The following is a 16082-nucleotide window of genomic DNA, read 5'->3' on the forward strand; positions in this document are numbered from 1 at the left end:
ATGTATGTGGTGCCAAGGAATCGAACTCAGGTTTTCGTGCATGCTAGGCAAGCACTCTATGCTAGGCCAAACTCCTGGCCCATCATATATTTTAATGATTGCATGTACAACTTAAGCCACACCTCTAGTTCCTTACTTTTGCTGATTCATTGAATAAGAATCTCTAAGTTTTCTGTGCAGGGGATTCTTTGACCTTCCATCCTTTGGCCACTTGAATTATTTAGATCATGACACCTAGCATGTCTTTTTCCATTTATGTAAGTTTTCTTTGATGATATACTTTTCAGTGAATGCATTTCCTATGTATTTTGTTATTTTCTCCCTAAAGTAGATTTTTGCTGTTATGTGGCACCCCACATATTTGCCCAAAGCCTGGTGGGTTTGTATACAGACTTGAACTCACTGTTGAGAGTCCGACATATATTTGCTCCAGCACTTGTCCCAGTTGACAGAGGATGAGCTTGAAGTTCAAGGGTGAACACCTTTCTGTTAGGTCCAACTGGAAGAAATGACTTCTTCCCTTGGCTCTCTCCCACTGCACCCTGGAAATCCCCGCCCAGCACCTGTAACCCTAGCAACTGGCATGCGGGGGGGGGGGGGGGGGGGGGGGCAGTGGGAGGTCCCCACTGAGGTCCCATCCTCTGAGATCACATCCACTTCCCTGTGTCTATACCCGTGCCCCTATATAATCACTTCCCGCCCTAAGCTCTCTTGCTCGCCTTTCGGCAGATCTTACACTTTCTAGGACATCTAGTCTGCTATGTCCTAGAACTTTCACATGAGCCCTATCAACCCATAGAGGTGTGGCCTGGACTCCTTGCCATTTCCTGTGCATTTAACTGCTCCATGTATATCCACATATAAGTTCTCTCCCACAGCTCCAGGTCACTCTACATTTCTCCCCACTCAGGACTCATGTGTCTAGGGCATCACACATAGGTAGGGGAGGGGGGAACACAGTACTTGATTCATTGTACAACTACAAACAGTGACATTTTTAATACAATTAGAGCAATAAATACAAAGAACATTTTACAACAACCACAGCAAAAAGAATCAGTGAGATTTTCTCAGGGATGGGGGAGGGAATATCAAGATCTAAACCAGCCTCCAAATTGCCTTCAGGAAAATATTCTAAGTCAGAGTCCTCAAGAGGATCTACTGCCTCAGTGAAGATGGGATTTCCTTCCTGAGGTGGGGCAGGGGCAGGTTCTAGTTTCTCAGGTGGAGACTGAATCTCCTGCAGCTGGACAAATTTGTCCTGATATTCTGTGAGGACAGACTCGCTTTCCTCCACAGACTCTATCTTTTGAACTTCATTTAGGAGTTCTGTTGAACTTAGACCGGGGACATTCTCCATGAGCCCCTCAGGGGCTCCTTCATCCTGCACCGCAGGAGTGCTGACTTCACTTGTTTGGAGCCGGTCCGGGCGGACTGTGAAGGTCAACGGGAGAAATTCTGGATCTTCCTCCTCCTCAGGGTCGCCTGCAGGTTCACCCGTATCACGTGTGGGGTTCACAACGGGGATGTCCACAGCATCCAAAACCTCTTTGGGCCTCACTACTAAGGGCACAAACCGCTGTATATTCACATGCTGTCTAGAGTCCAGTGGTGGCTCCGGATTTCCATCCATCACCATGGCCGCTGGGTTCTGCATCTCCACTTTAGGAGCAGCTGCTCTACGGCGGCCCAAACCTGAGAACAGAAACACATACAGGACTCTTAGAGTGGACTCTAGAAGTTCTGGTGTGACTCAGCTTCCATGAGGATCTAATGGAGGAAGCTGCTGAATTTGGGTTTGGACTGATAAGAAGGTAGGTAGGGCCTTTCTCATGAATGGCTATGCCCGAGTACTTTCAGTAAGAGAAGAGAATATCCATCGAAGGACATTTTGCCAACCTGGCTAGTACTGAGGGTTCTCAGCCAATCACCAGCCTGGTAGGACTGTCCCTAGGGGCCCAGGCTCCTCTACTCACAAGCTCTCAGGCGCCTACACAAGGACTTCTTCTTTCTCTTGGTCCGACTGGACTCCTCCAGCTGGTCAAGAATAAAACGTAAGCGGAGTAGCAGGACCGAGGAGGGCATATTGAGGAGGACATAGTACATGAGGTCATGCAGGGCCTCTGGGTTCTGGCACTTAAAGAAATCGTCGGGGTAAAAGTCCATCCACATAGTGAAAAAGCAGCAGAGGGCGCTGTGGGCAGATTGGGGACAAAAAGAGTGAACACCGCCCTGATGCCATCCTGAGCCTCCCATAGCCCCTTTCTTGCAGGACTTGCAGGCTGTGGCTGTCCATCCAATATGCAACTTGTATGTTAGGAAGTGGGGTGAGACTACTGTAAGCGGGATGTCCCTCATAACTCACTTCTAGAAGCTTCTGAAAGACAGTTCTCTAAAATTCTCACTGTGACAGGCAATGAGAAGGTTGTTTCCACACGGCATCTGACTTTCTGCACACAGCCCTTCCTGTCATCCCTGAGAGAACACACCCACACCCACAGCGGTGTCCTCTGGCATCCACTGAAGTCCCAAGCCTCCACCCCCTTGTGAAAAATCACAAGTGGTGTGCAGGTGAGAAATCTGCACTTTGGATCAGAAGCCTCAAAGATACCCATTTTGCAGGGACAAGCCTTCCTTTTGTACCAAAAATCCACTTACTTCTTTATTTGTTCATCTTCCTCACAATGAGGGCGGAGGCATCTGTACCTATGGGAGGAGAGGAGGAAGTCAGCTGTTAACAGAACATCCAAGAGGCTGGGTAAGTCCCAGATGGGAATGTAAAACAGAGACAAACAAGTGAGATATGTTTATGCAGTTCTGTGAAAATTCTACAAAGAGGCTTATATGCATCTGTCCATTGTCAATGAGCCAGTGGCTCATGCCTCTAGCTAATTGGGAGACTCAGGTGTGAGGTCACAATTTGAGGGCAGCATGGTCAGAAAATGTCTGTGAGCCAGTGGCTCATGCCTCTAGCTAATTGGGAGACTCAGGTGTGAGGTCACAATTTGAGGGCAGCATGGTCAGAAAATGTCTGAACATACTCATGTTCAATGACCCAGCCCCAAACCAGAAATGGACATCAAGCTGAAATGGTAGTTGTGTGTACCAAAGGACAGCCCTCTGGCCCTGAGTTCAAGATACAGGATTAGCACATACACACAAAAGGAAACACTTCAAAGGTCTGTAAATAAATACACACAATATAATCCTTCCATAATGGCTCAGAAGACATTTGGCCCCCAGTTCACACCCCCAGCCTTTCCTCTTTCTACATGACTTCACAAGATTATTACTGAAATCTTATTTACTAATGGGAAATGTGATTTCCTAGGGCCTCACCTAGGTGAGGGCTGAAGTGGGGTGCCACTGGCTAACACGAGTGCTCCTAACCTCTCAGTATTCAGACTTGTGAGGCTCCAGTAGCTTCTGAGGGAAATGAAATATCCACACTGGAGACAGAGTCCTGACTGAACTAGGAAACTGAACCTGTAAACTCCAGCGTGTAAACTCCTTTGTCCCATTGCCTAAGTGAAAAAAAGAGGCTCAGGGCCGGGCCAGGTATTCCCAAGACTCAGCCAGTGGAGGCTGAGCAGCCCTGGGCTTGAAGGGGGAGCACTCACTTTTTGAAAAGAATAGCCAGCAGCTGCTCCATTGTCCCATACGATCTGTAGCTGTGAAGGAAACTTCTAACAACGTACAGCTCGCCTTTCCAGTGGGCACGGACCATGTTCACCACCAGCTTCTCCAGCAGGCCTGCCTCCGGGCGCCACACGTTCAGGCTCGGGGCTGAATCATTGTCACCCTAAAGTAGTAAAGAAAATGAATCTTACAAACATGGAAATAGGAACACACTTCAAACTGAGTACTTGTCATAGAGTGAACTGAAAACCACACAAAGTATTCTCTCAGTCTAGACACTTGAAAACACACAAAAAGAAGGTTCTAATGTTAGCCAGGACGGGGTCAAATAGGTTTCCTATCAGGAACATACCTTGCCTGAGTTGCCTTGTATTTTCCTTAGTTTCTTCCTGGATAAGGGCTTTTCACATTGGGCTGGTGGCTGGGCGCTCACCCAGGGTCGATAGCGTTGAGTATGGCCATCAGGCCTCTCTTGCCTGAGACGTGAGTCTCTCGTCCTGCGAAAACAACACAGGAACATGATTCTCGCTCCTGAATCACAGGCCAAGTGAGCTGGCTTGAGCCGACAGGCATTTATACTTGCCTGGCTATCAGGGTTCTATGATCTATTCCATTCTGAGGGAGGCAGGGTCACCTCTCAGCCCAATGACCTATGCTGCTTCCTCACACAAGACCAACTGGAGGCTGACATCTCCCCTCCCACATCACAATGTGCACATGGAGACACAGTCCACAGCACAGTTCTCCTTGTCTGTCCAATCCCTACATCCTCTGCTAGCCCTAGGTACCAGCATGTCTCAGCTTCCAGGAGCCATTCCTAGGTCAGATCCATGCCTTATCTGTCACTATTACTCTCATCCTGCACAAACCATTCTGCCTCTCAGGGCCCTCTGTGCCTGCCATTTGCTTCCTGTACAAATTTTGACATCTCTATGGTGTTCACCTTTTTTTTGTTGTTGGTTTTGGGGCCTGGGCACTGTCCCTGAGCTCTTCAGCTCAAGGCTATAGCCCTGCCCCTTGACAGCCGCAGCACCACTTTCGGTTTTCTGGTGGTTAATTGGATATAAGAGTCTCACAGACCTTATGACTAGGCTGGCTTTGAACTGTGATCCTCAGATTTCAGCCTCCTGAGTAGCTAGGATTATAGGCATGAGCCACTGCACCCGGCAAGTATTCAACTTTTTTGTGACATTTCCAGGCATCATTGATCCAAGCACATTTTGTGGGGGCAGATTTCCCTGCCCCAGGGCCATGCACAGATGCACAGGACAATTGAGGGATCCATCCCATGGCCAACCGCCAGGACTGTCACAATAAGCCGCAGCGCATCAAAGAACCACTTCTTAGTAGGGAGTGCATCCCAGCCAGGCCACTACTTGTCCCACCAGGAAAGCGCACACTTAGTTTACTAGGCCACCTAGGGGTGAGAATGTCACCAGCTAACTCATTCATGTGGCCTGGGCGCCTCCAAGATGAGGACTGTCGGGGTCCTTCGTTCCGGTCCCTCTCAACTAGGAGGAGGGATGGGGAAAAACACGCCCCGACCAGGACGAGCTGTGAGAGGAGAGGGCCCACTGTCCTCCTGCACTCAGCCTTCCTTCCCCAGAGCACGAACAGAGACACCACACAGCTTCATCAAGGCAGGAAAATCTCTCTCCAACCCCCCCCCCTCCTCATATTGGGTGCGGGAGCCTATCAGCACAACAGGTGGGCAGGATAAAGAGAGTCACATGTTTACCCCTAGTACAGGTCTCAGCAGAAAGTTATTAGACATGGCGTTACTCGCCCCCAACATCTCCCCTGTTTTTTAGAAAAAAGAAAAAACCTAGGGTATGTGAGGCTACCATCCTATCAGATCGACTGTGCCTGTCTTAGGTATCTCCAAGCTCGCTAGTCTTCTTACCCGTCATGTGATCACCAAGTCCCTTTTACTTGGCTCCTGTCTTAGGTTGATAGGCTACCAGCCATCCATTTAAGCAAATCAGACCTGAGGGGATGCACCTATTTCCATGGGAGCAGATGCCTGTCGCATTAGCATTCTGTGGGGCACGTCACATCAAGGGTAAAAGGCCTACCTCACGGCCCAGTGCTCACTTTCTGGTTTTGGAGGTTCAACCTGCCTGTCTCCTGGTTGGGAGGTTTGGCTGTGGTTTGTGATGTAAAATAAGGCTACCTCAAACCCATGGATTGGCCTTGCTGCCCTCTCTGACCGCACCTACCTCCCCCTGTCCTGCCTACTTTTATGTTAATAGATTCCTGCTTCTTACTTTAGCCCCTGGTATTTTCCTATTAAACGAGTCTGCTGTGACATTCTCCCTGGCGCGTCTGTGTCTTCCCTCTGGAGAGGGAGGGCTGGGTGAAGGCGGCCAGTCGGCCCTATCCTTTCTCGGTCTCGTCTTAGTCGGGGCGTGTTCTCTTTGCCCTTCCTGCTGGTCAGGAGGCAAAGAGCGCTAAAAACCCTGACAGTTCTGGCACGAGAGGAACGCTCATCAGAAGCGGAAATGTCTGCGAGCCGAGCCAAGTGGATGTGGATGACGAGGTACAGGTCTCCCTGAAAAGTTGGGGCCTTAAACCTAACATTATCTGCCAGACTGATGTAACCTACTAAGCACTCTTTGGAAAATTATGTCTCTAGATACTCGTTCACATGCTTGTTGGGCCACTGCACATTCCGGTGAAAGAGCCTGACACGCTTTACAATGTTTTGTTATCTTGAGTTTACCCCTACAGGTTAAAATGGATAATGGGCCTTGTTTTAATAAAACAAAAGGGGGGAGGCAACCCCCATGACCAATTGAGGACAGCTATACTTACATTATTTTATTAAATTTTTCTAAAGATCAGCCTCTGACTGCCTTTCAGAGACACTGGTCTAATCAGACGCCTTATTTAAAGGTTGAAGTCCGTTGAAGAGATCCTCTTACTGGAGAGGCCCTGATCCCCTCATTAGTGTGGGGAGAGGATTTGGATGTGTCTTCCCGGTGGGAGAACCAAACCCAATTTGGGTACTGGCTAGAGATTTAAAATACTGTCAGCAAACAAAAAATTAAATACCCAAGAGCACCCCTTCTTGAGGTATGCTTTCTCCCTCTCCTTCACAGGAATAAGGAGACCATACCGGACGCCCTGCTTAGCTGTGGTTGGAATCCTCAGTCACCTTCCAAAAGACCCGCGGAGACCCGCACCCAAGGACGCACACACGGACCACTGGATGCAACAGGCAAGAGGATTTTATTCGGGCATATGCTCGGGCTCCCAAGTCCACTTGACCACGAGATCCGCAAGGTTCGGGTCAGTGTCTGGGCTCGGGCTTCTCAGGTACACGTGACCTCGAGATCCGTGAGGTTCGGGTCAGTGGCTGAGAGCCCCGATCTGTCTCGGGAGTGACTTTTTATAGAGCCTTACAGTCCGTTATAGCAGAGCCCGCGCTTTTACAGGCAATAAGTTTAAAGCATTACAGCAAGGTCTGCACGCAGGCAGCCAATCCTTTTGAAACAAATTATACATTTTGACCAATAATTGCTCAGACAGGGCCCAGCGGGAAATATGTGCTGAGTTGTATCCCTCTGGCCTTTGGATGGGGAAGCGACCCTTATCTGAGTTAGCACATGTTGTTTGTGAGGTAGGATGGCTAGCTGCGGAGACTGGTCAGCAGGACATGGGCTAAGCTTGTAAAAACTTCTACCATGGGGAAGGGGCAGGGTCGGGTTTTACACAAGTTCCTGCCCAGTTATGAGAGGTACGGGCATTAGTAAGGCGTGCTTACAAACTATTCTATGACCTCCCGGCTCTCATTAATTTCGAGTGGCCAAGTTCAAGGGACTCTAGGATCTGTCATCATCTCTGCCATCCAAGCAGCGGCTTACTGCATTGTATAAATGTCCTATTGGCATTTCGCTTGCTTAGTTGCTGGACTTGAACTCAGGGCCTGGGCACTGTCCCTCAGCTCTGCAGCTCAAGGCTTGCACTCTGCCACTGTGAGTCCTGAGCTTGGTGTGAAGAGCTAAAAAAGCGCCCCCATTCTGAAGCAGCAACCGTCTTGTTGTTTATGTAAGCTGTTCAGGGTATAGAGATGAAAAATAACTACCCCCAGACCCCAAATTACTCCCCATTAGTAAGCAGAATAAAAATCACTGTAGGTAGCCAGAAAATCGCCATTACAAGATGGCGCCGATTTCCGCTGTTTGCCTTGTTATTCTGTATCTGTTGATCCGTGAAGTTAAGGAAGAGGAATGCCTGCCCAAAGTGTGCCATATGACTGGCTTGTTTACAAGAGGAAGCAAAGCTGACTGGTGAAGAGAGCCTTAGGAGGCGAGGTTAAGAGGAAGTGGGAGGAGAAAGGAGAGAGAGGCGGGAGGAGAGAGAGACTGCGAGCTCGAGCTCGCTGAATAAAACGTGGCTTGAGAAGAAGTCCTAACTGTTGCGATTTTCCTTGCCGGCCGAGGGGATCGCGACAACTGGCGGCCCGTATGGGGACTTCAGAACTCAAGGTGGTGCACAGGCAAGTCCCGGGTAAGGGGGACCAATCCATTTTGCTCTCCTCTGTAGGTAAAGAGAGCGGGAAAGGCTCTGGAATGGGGGCCTCAGAACCGTCACAGGTAGTGACTGCTCTTGATGCGCTAAGAATCTGAAAGGGAAACAAAGTATCTTGAGACTTTTCCTCCGTAATGGGGAGGAGGTGGCCCCTTGGTTCTCTGTGTCAGGAAATCTGTTGTTGCCTACTTGGGATAAGTTAGGGAGGGACTTGGACGCCGCGGCAGATCAAGGACGGACGTCTAGGGCCCGGAGTAAAACCCATTTGGAGCTGTCTGTCTGATGAGCGCTGCTCCGGCGCGCCAGTGGAAGGAAAGATAGCACTGGAGGAATTTAAGGAGGAAAGGTCAGAATCCAGGAGCGAGAACTCAGGGGAGGATCGAAAGGTTCCTTCCATTTATCCCCCCTTGCCACCTGAAAACATGCAGGAGGAGTCTGACCCGGAAGAGCCTGCGTTAGGTGCAGTACCCCGGCTTAGTGCTATCTCAGACTGGAAAAGGTCTCGTAAGGGGTTAAGGGGTTGGACCTTAATACAGGGCAGGAAGCTCCTCATTTTGAGGCGCTGCCCCCGCCCCCTCCTTTTCCTCCTCCTCCTACCCCGCCTGTTGTAGGTGTTGGACGCTCCCGAGCTCCAGAAGTGTGGAAGCAAGTACAAAAGGAACTTTGTCTAGGATACCCAGTTTTTGAAGGACCCAAGAATCAGAGATATCATGAGCCCATAGACTTCAAAACCATTAAAGCACTGGCCGAGTCAGTCCGTGCCTACGGAGTGGGGGCCTCCTTCACTGTAGCTCAGGTGGAGAGCCTTAATAGACACTGCATGACCCCGGCAGATTGGGCCTCGCTTGCTGGAGCTTGTCTTAGCCCCGGGCAATACCTGGACTGGAGAGTTTTTGTTATGGAGTATGCCACTGAACAAGCTGCAATTAATGCAAATGAGGGAAGGCCCTATTGGAATAGAGATATGCTATTGGGATTGGGAAATTTTGTTAACAATCACAACGGGTTTCCCCGCTGATGTCTATGGCCAGATTAACCAGATAGGTATTAGGGCATGGAAGGCTCTTCCAAATAGAGAAGTTGCAGGAAATCTCACTAAAATCATTCAGGGACCTTTAGAACCTTTTTCTGATTTTGTCGCACGAATGGTTGATGCAGCTGGAAAAATCTTTGGGGACGCAGATAGGGCCATGCCCCTTATCCAACAGTTAGTATTTGAGCAGTGTATCAAAGAATGCAGAGCAGCAATCACCCCATACAAAGGAAGAGGTATTGAGGTATGGATGAAAGTATGTAGAGAGATTGGAGGACCCCTTACCAATGCAGGTTTAGCCGCTGCAGTAGTACAAATGACAGGGACAAAAAGGAAGCAATGCCTGCTATAAATGCGGTAAGCCAGGTCATATGAGAAAAAACTGCCTGGAGAAAAATAGTAAAGGGAATGCAGGAAATCAGCCTCAAGGACACCCTTTGCCAGGTCTTTGCCCCCGGTGCAAGAAAGGTAATCACTGGGCCAATGAATGCAGGTCAGTGAAGGACAAAGAAGGGCGGCTTTTACCTCCACTCAACCAGCAGGGTTCAAAAAACGGGTACCAGGGCCCACGTCCCCAGGGCCCTCAAATATATGGGGCAATGACATCTGCCTCCAGGCCAGTAACAGAGACATGGCCAACCCTTCGGCATCCGAGCCAGCGAGGAGAGCCACTCCTGGGTCAGCAGGACTTGACCTCTGTTCCACCACCAGACTCATATTAACCCCCAAAATGGGAGTCCAATTAGTGGACTCCAATCTCAAGGGCCCCCTCCCTACAGGTACGGTGGGTCTTTTAATTGGCCCTTTCTCTTCCACCCTAAAAGGCCTTAGAATTCACCCTGGAGTAATAGATTCTGATTATCAAGGTATCATCAAAATCATGGTGGAATCCCCCCGGGGAATTTCAGCCATCTCGCCTGGGGACCACATAACTCAATTACTGTTACTTCCTAGCTGTCATAAACTATTCCCTGCAAAAAACATTAGTCGAGGAAATCGAGGCTTTGGATCCTCGGGAGGCAATGCAGCCTATTTATCCATGGATCTTGAGGAACGACCTGTCCTACAACTATTAGTAAATGGAAAGTCTATTTTAGGATTGCTGGATACTGGAGCAGATAAAAGTATTATTTCTAATCAGGATTGGCCAAGAGCCTGGCCAATACAGGTCGCTTCGCAGTCGTTACAGGGATTAGGCTATGCATCTACCCCAAACATGAGTGCGGCTATGCTGCACTGGCAGGATCAGGAGGGACATAGTGGACTTTTCCAGCCCTATGTGGTCTCTATACCCATATCCCTTTGGGGTAGAGACATCCTAAGACAAATGAAATTCAAACTTACCAACGATACTCACAGCAAAGCAGAAAAAATCATGTCAAAAATGGGTTACCAACAGGGTCTTGGATTAGGGAAACAATTACAGGGACGTACTTCCCCTATCCCAGTGAAACAGCTTTCTAAACACCTATGTCTGGGTTTTTCTTAGGGGCCACTGAGGAGACCATGCCCATCCAGTGGAAGACAGGGGACCCTGTGTGGGTTCCTCAGTGGCCACTTCCCTCTGAAAATTACTTGCAGCCCAAGCCCTGGTACGTGAACAATTGAATTTAGGACATGTCCGCCCCTCAGTATCTCCCTGGAATACTCCCATATTTGTTATCAAGAAAAAAATCTGGAAAATGGCGACTATTACATGACCTGCGAGCAATCAATAACCAAATGCAGATCATGGGGCCTGTTCAACGAGGACTGCCTTTACTTTCTACTTTGCCTCGAGAATGGCCCATAATTGTTATTGATATAAAAGATTGCTTCTTTTCCATTCCGCTGAACAGTATGGATACTTGTAGGTTTGCTTTTACCCTACCCTCTATAAACCAAGAGAGCCCAGATGAGCTTCCTGTTTGGGAGAAGTTTCCTTCGGTGCGGTGCTTGCACTATATGGATGATATCTTGTTGGCTTCCAAAGATCAGAACGTATTGGATAAGGCCTTTGCCACATTAATTAATTGCCTGGAAAATAGAGGATTATTTATAGCCCCAGAAAAGGTACAGAAGGATAGGATAGTGCAGTACTTAGGAAGTAAAATAACATCCCAAAAAATAAGGCCTTTGAATTGGCAACTGCGAAAAGACCATCTTAAGACCTTAAATGATTTTCAGAAACTTTGAGGGGATATTAATTGGATTCGAGCCTCCTTGCCTATGAGTAATAGTGAATTGAAGCCCTTATATGATTTATTGCAAGGTTCATCTGCCTTGGACTCACCGAGAGAATTGACCCCTGCGGCTAGAAAAGTTTTAGAAATTTTAGAAGAAAAACTAAATTCAGCATTTTTACAAAGAGCAGAACGGGAGCGAGAAATTTCCTTAATTATTTTAGCCTCGTTTCAGCAGCCTACAGGAGTGTTATGGCAGGATGGACCTTTAGCATGGATCCATCCGAAAATGTCCTCCGCCAAATCTATTGAATATTATCCCATGGCAGTTGCCAATTTATCCATTTTAGGAATTAAATTTAGTATACAACATTTCGGCTATCAGCCTAATTTTCTTTTAGTTCCATATAATGCCCAGCAAGTTCAAGCTTTAAATGCCACCATTGATGAATGGGCTATTTTGAATTGTATGTTTATTGGGAAAATTGATAATCACTATCCCAAAAATCCTTTTTTACAATTCTTTAAGGAACATCCAATTGTTTTTCCAGTAATTACTGCCAAGCAACCCATACCCGGAGCAGTTAATATTTTTACTGATGGTTCCAAAAATGGGTTGGGAGCCTATTTGGTTGAGGATCAGGAACCAGTATTATGTCAGTTTCAGCCTGGGTCAGCACAACAAATAGAATTGCAGGTTGTTATTTCTGTATTTAGAAATTGTTCCTTTTCTTTTAATATCATTTCTGATTCTGCATATGTAGTTAATGCTTTGCAGTCTTTAGAAGCTGCAGGACCCATAAGTAAAAGTAGCACTGTATGTAATTTGTTTATGCAATTGCAGGAATTAATTTGTGCTTGCAAAGCCCCTTTTTTCCCATTGCACATACGTGCCCACACAGGTTTGCCTGGGCCCCTAAGTCTAGGCAACGATGTAGTGGATAAGTGTACGCGTATGCAAATGGCTTTTGCTGTATTTACCCCAGAAGTGCAGGCCCAAGAATTTCATAGTCAATTTCATGTTAATGCTCGCACCCTGCAATCTCGGTTTAAATTGTCTCGGCAAGCCGCCAGACAAATTATATTAAATTGCCCAAAATGTGTTACCCATCTTCCAGTTGTGCCATTAGGTGTCAATCCCCGTGGCTTACCTCCCTTAAAAATTTGGCAAGGGGCCGGGAGTTTGGCCTAGTGGTTAAAGTGCTTGCCTAGCATGCATGAAGACCCGGGTTCGATTCCTCGGTACCACATACATAGAAAAAAGCCAGAAGTGGTGCTGAGGCTCAAGTGGTAGAGCTCTAGCCTTGAGAAAGTCCAAGGACAGTGCTCAGGCCCTGAGCTCAAGCCCAGGACTGGCAAAAAACAAAACAAAACAAAACAAAACAAAAAAATTTGGCAAATGGATGTTACTCATGTTACAGAATTCGGGAAGTTAAAATATTTACATGTTTCAGTTGATACATGTTCAGGAATTATTCATGCTACCCCTTTAGGGGGAGAGACTACTCATCATGTAATTATTCATTGTTTGGAAGCTTGGGCTTCCTGGGGAATGCCTTATCTTATTAAAACAGATAATGGTCCTGCCTATACTAGTAAACAATTTGGTGCCTTTTGCCAAACCATGGGAGTGCAGCTTTCCCATGGATTGCCTTATAACCCTCAGGGTCAGGGTATTGTGGAACAAGCTCACCGCACCCTAAAAATTTATTTACAAAAACAAAAAGGGGGAATTGGGTATAAAAGGACACCAAAAGAAAGAACTTCATTAGCCCTTTTTTACTATAAATTTTTAAAATTTGGATATTCAAGGTCATTCTCCCGCGGAGCGGCACACCACTCCAATTATAGGGCAATTCAAGGGATTGGTAAAGCGGAAGGATATATTAACTGGCCAATGGAATGGGCCAGGCCCCGTGCTCTCATGGGTACGAGGAGCAGTTTGTGTGTTTCCACAGGACTCACAGGATCCTATCTGGGTGCCGGAACGACAGGTGAGAAAGGCGCAAGAAAATGATCGCAAAGAAGATACTGCTGATAGCATTAATTTGCCCGCTGGTGGAGCCTCGTCTACTATGGGCCGTGATGAAGACGTTCCCATTACCGATGCCCGTGACTAGTACCTCTAGAGTTTTTCCATATTTGTTTACTACCAATGGTTCATTACAACTTCCTTATGTCCCTTTTAGTTCAGAGTTAGGAAATTATAGTTTGGCCGTGCATTTGGAGGCGACATTATGTTTTGTGTATCTCAAAATGCTACTAATGGTGATTGTATACAGCTGGATAAGCAAGAGATAGGAGTGTTTGCAAAAAACGTTTCTCAGGATATACGTGTAGTAAGTCTTACTGCCCTAGCTCCCTTAGCCCCTTATTCGAAGTTTTTAGGGAATGCCAAAGTACCTTTATTGTATCCTAGGTGTAAGTCAAAATTGGTATGGCCGTGGGAGTGGACAGGATGCCAGAGTTCCAGAGTGGTGGGATTAAAACCTGGTTTTGCTTTTACCCCTTTTATTGCTGGCTCCCTTAATCTATGGCCAGCTGGCCACAGTTCCTTAGTTAGCAAAAGCATGAGTTAAACTTTAAGATGGCAGCACTATGGTTCTGACCTGAGGCCCTTCATTTCTCTTCCTTCTCATCCTGAGCATCATTATCCACGCCGCCCACAAAGATGCTACCTACAATAAAAAGGCTACAGGAGGTTCCCAAATGCCTCCAAAATGAACTCGATACAAACTATGGACTGGACTATGGTTGGCTCCCTTACCTTCTCCCCTTTGTGGGCGGGTCCCTTGGTTACAGTGGGTTTTGTATTCACATTCAGATCTTCTGTAATCAATAAGCTCCTTCAGTGTCTTAGAAAGCAGGATCAGGGAAAGCTGTTCAGCTAATGGTGGTCTGGCAACTATATGCTGTGCTATGAGATGGCGGACTGGGAACTCTGTGAGGTTGACCCCGGCCCTTACCAGGATGTGCAGGTGTACATAAGGGTTTCCTTTGCTGACGTTGTCCATCCCCCTTATTTCAAATCTCTGTTTGGGTCTGCCAACCCTACAGGTAAATTGCCTGAAGTGCTAGAGTGGTAGTCAATGACAGGTAAGATCTCCAGAGGGGGACAACCTAAGACAGGCACACTTCTCAAGTAAGGCAAATACCTGCTTAATAAAACAAAAGGGAGGAGATGTGGGGCACGTCACATCAAAGGTAAAAGGCCTACCTCATGGCCCAGTGCTCACTTCCTGGTTTTGGAGATCCAACCTGCCTGTCTCCTGGTTGGGAGGTTTGGCTGTGGTTTGTGATGTAAAATAAGGCTACCTCGAACCCATGGATTGGCCTCGCTGCCCTCTCTGACCGCACCTACCTCCCCCTGTCCTGCCTACTTTTATGTTAATAGATTCCTGCTTCTTACTTTAGCCCCTGGTATCTTCTCATTAAAAGAGTCTGCTGTGACATTCTCCCTGGCGTGTCTGTGTCTTCCCTCTGGAGAAGGGAGGGCTGGGTGAAGGTGGCCAGCCGGCCCTATCCTTTCTGGTCTCGTCTTAGTCGGGGAGTGTTCTCTTTGCCCTTCCTGCTGGTCAGGAGGCAAAGAGTGCTAAAAACCCCGACAGCATTCACTTTCTGTGTTGACTTTGTAGGCAAGCAATATTACAATTATAGCTCATAAAAATAAATCCAAACTGATCAATCCTGCCCATCTTTGATCAAGTCCCAAAATAGTCTTAAGCAAAGATCACCCAAAGTTAGAATATTAACATTTGTCTAACAATAATTATTTTTGCCATACAGAGGTGGCTTCTGGGGTCTGCAACGCAGTATTCAAAGCATTCTCTGTAGGAACCGCAGTGGAAAGGGCAATAATCAGGGCAGTAATGGCAGCTACGGAGGTGGCAATAGCCACTACCACAGCCAGGAAAATACCGAAGTCTTTTTACTGATGAGCGGGAAAGCATTCTCTTCCGCCTGTACAGGCACTGGTATATACTGAGGGGCTCTTACTACAACAGCCAGAGAAAACAGGGAAGCAAGCATTCCAACATCAACTAAGAGAACAACATTATTGAAACCAATAGAAAAAACAAAGACTATCACACAAGCCATAGGGAATAGCAGGGCAATGGAAGAATTAGAAGAGTCTTCCAATCCCCCACTTTTGTTTTAAACTACTGTCCTATCTCACCTTCCAAAAATGACTCTGGTCCCTTCATTTTAAGGGGGTTATGGGCGAAGATCCATTTTCTGTAACTTCTTCAAGCTGACTCAGGGACCCTAAAAGGCTTTAGCCTGTTTTCAACTAGTTTGCACCGGAGCACAGGCTTTCTAAATCACTACCACTTAATTCAAGTATTTTTCCAAGAGTCTCTGCACTTCTTTTCACCTGTTCTTAAACTGTTTACTCTCGTATAAGTTGCCACATAGTTTAGACACATTCATATTCGCACAAAATATCCCGTTCGCACACACATTCGCGGTCGTTCCGGTCTGAACCCACTTGGTTCTATTCTAAAATTCCTCGCCCTTACACTGCTCTGGCCAGAGACTCCCATGAGGTTCCTCCCTACCATGCCCGAAGTGACGCATGCTTCGGAGGTGATCTGGGAACAATCATTGAAATCTTTTACTGTTAAAACACCTAGCTGCTTCTGCTGTGTTTGCCTGACACAAATGCAGCTTCTTTGCCTTTTTTTCCTTAGCTTTGGGAGGAGTTTTTCTTTCTT

The 16082-nt window shown here is 47.2% G+C and overlaps 1 protein-coding gene across 1 annotated transcript; it reads right to left on the minus strand.

The window, feature by feature from the left end:
• Positions 1-996: 996 nt before the first annotated feature.
• On the minus strand, positions 997-4195 carry LOC150044190 (uncharacterized). Its single transcript, XM_090321553.1, has 5 exons — positions 3992-4195; positions 3621-3802; positions 2659-2706; positions 1977-2194; positions 997-1695 (listed from the first exon to the last, which is right to left on the minus strand). Exons 1-5 carry the CDS (start codon positions 4157-4159, stop codon positions 1007-1009), a joined length of 1305 nt encoding a protein of 434 aa, XP_090177679.1. The 5' UTR covers positions 4160-4195; the 3' UTR covers positions 997-1006.
• Positions 4196-16082: the final 11887 nt, after the last annotated feature.

Source organism: Megascapheus bottae, chromosome 30 (genome assembly GCF_031878675.1).
Source record: "Megascapheus bottae isolate mThoBot1 chromosome 30, mThoBot2.hap1, whole genome shotgun sequence".
Taxonomy (NCBI): Eukaryota; Metazoa; Chordata; class Mammalia; order Rodentia; family Geomyidae; genus Megascapheus; species Megascapheus bottae.

What these genes read in the sequence shown, in the direction of transcription:
- LOC150044190 (XM_090321553.1), bottom strand. Translation starts at nt 4,159, where the DNA reads ATGTTCCTGTGTTGTTTTCGCAGGACGAGAGACTCACGTCTCAGGCAA. An exon ending in CTGGCTATTCTTTTCAAAAA is followed by an intron (nt 2,707 to 3,620) that starts GTGAGTGCTCCC and finishes CTCCTCCCATAG; the next exon opens with GTACAGATGCCTCCGCCCTC. An exon ending in GTGTAGGCGCCTGAGAGCTT is followed by an intron (nt 1,696 to 1,976) that starts GTGAGTAGAGGA and finishes TTCTGTTCTCAG; the next exon opens with GTTTGGGCCGCCGTAGAGCA.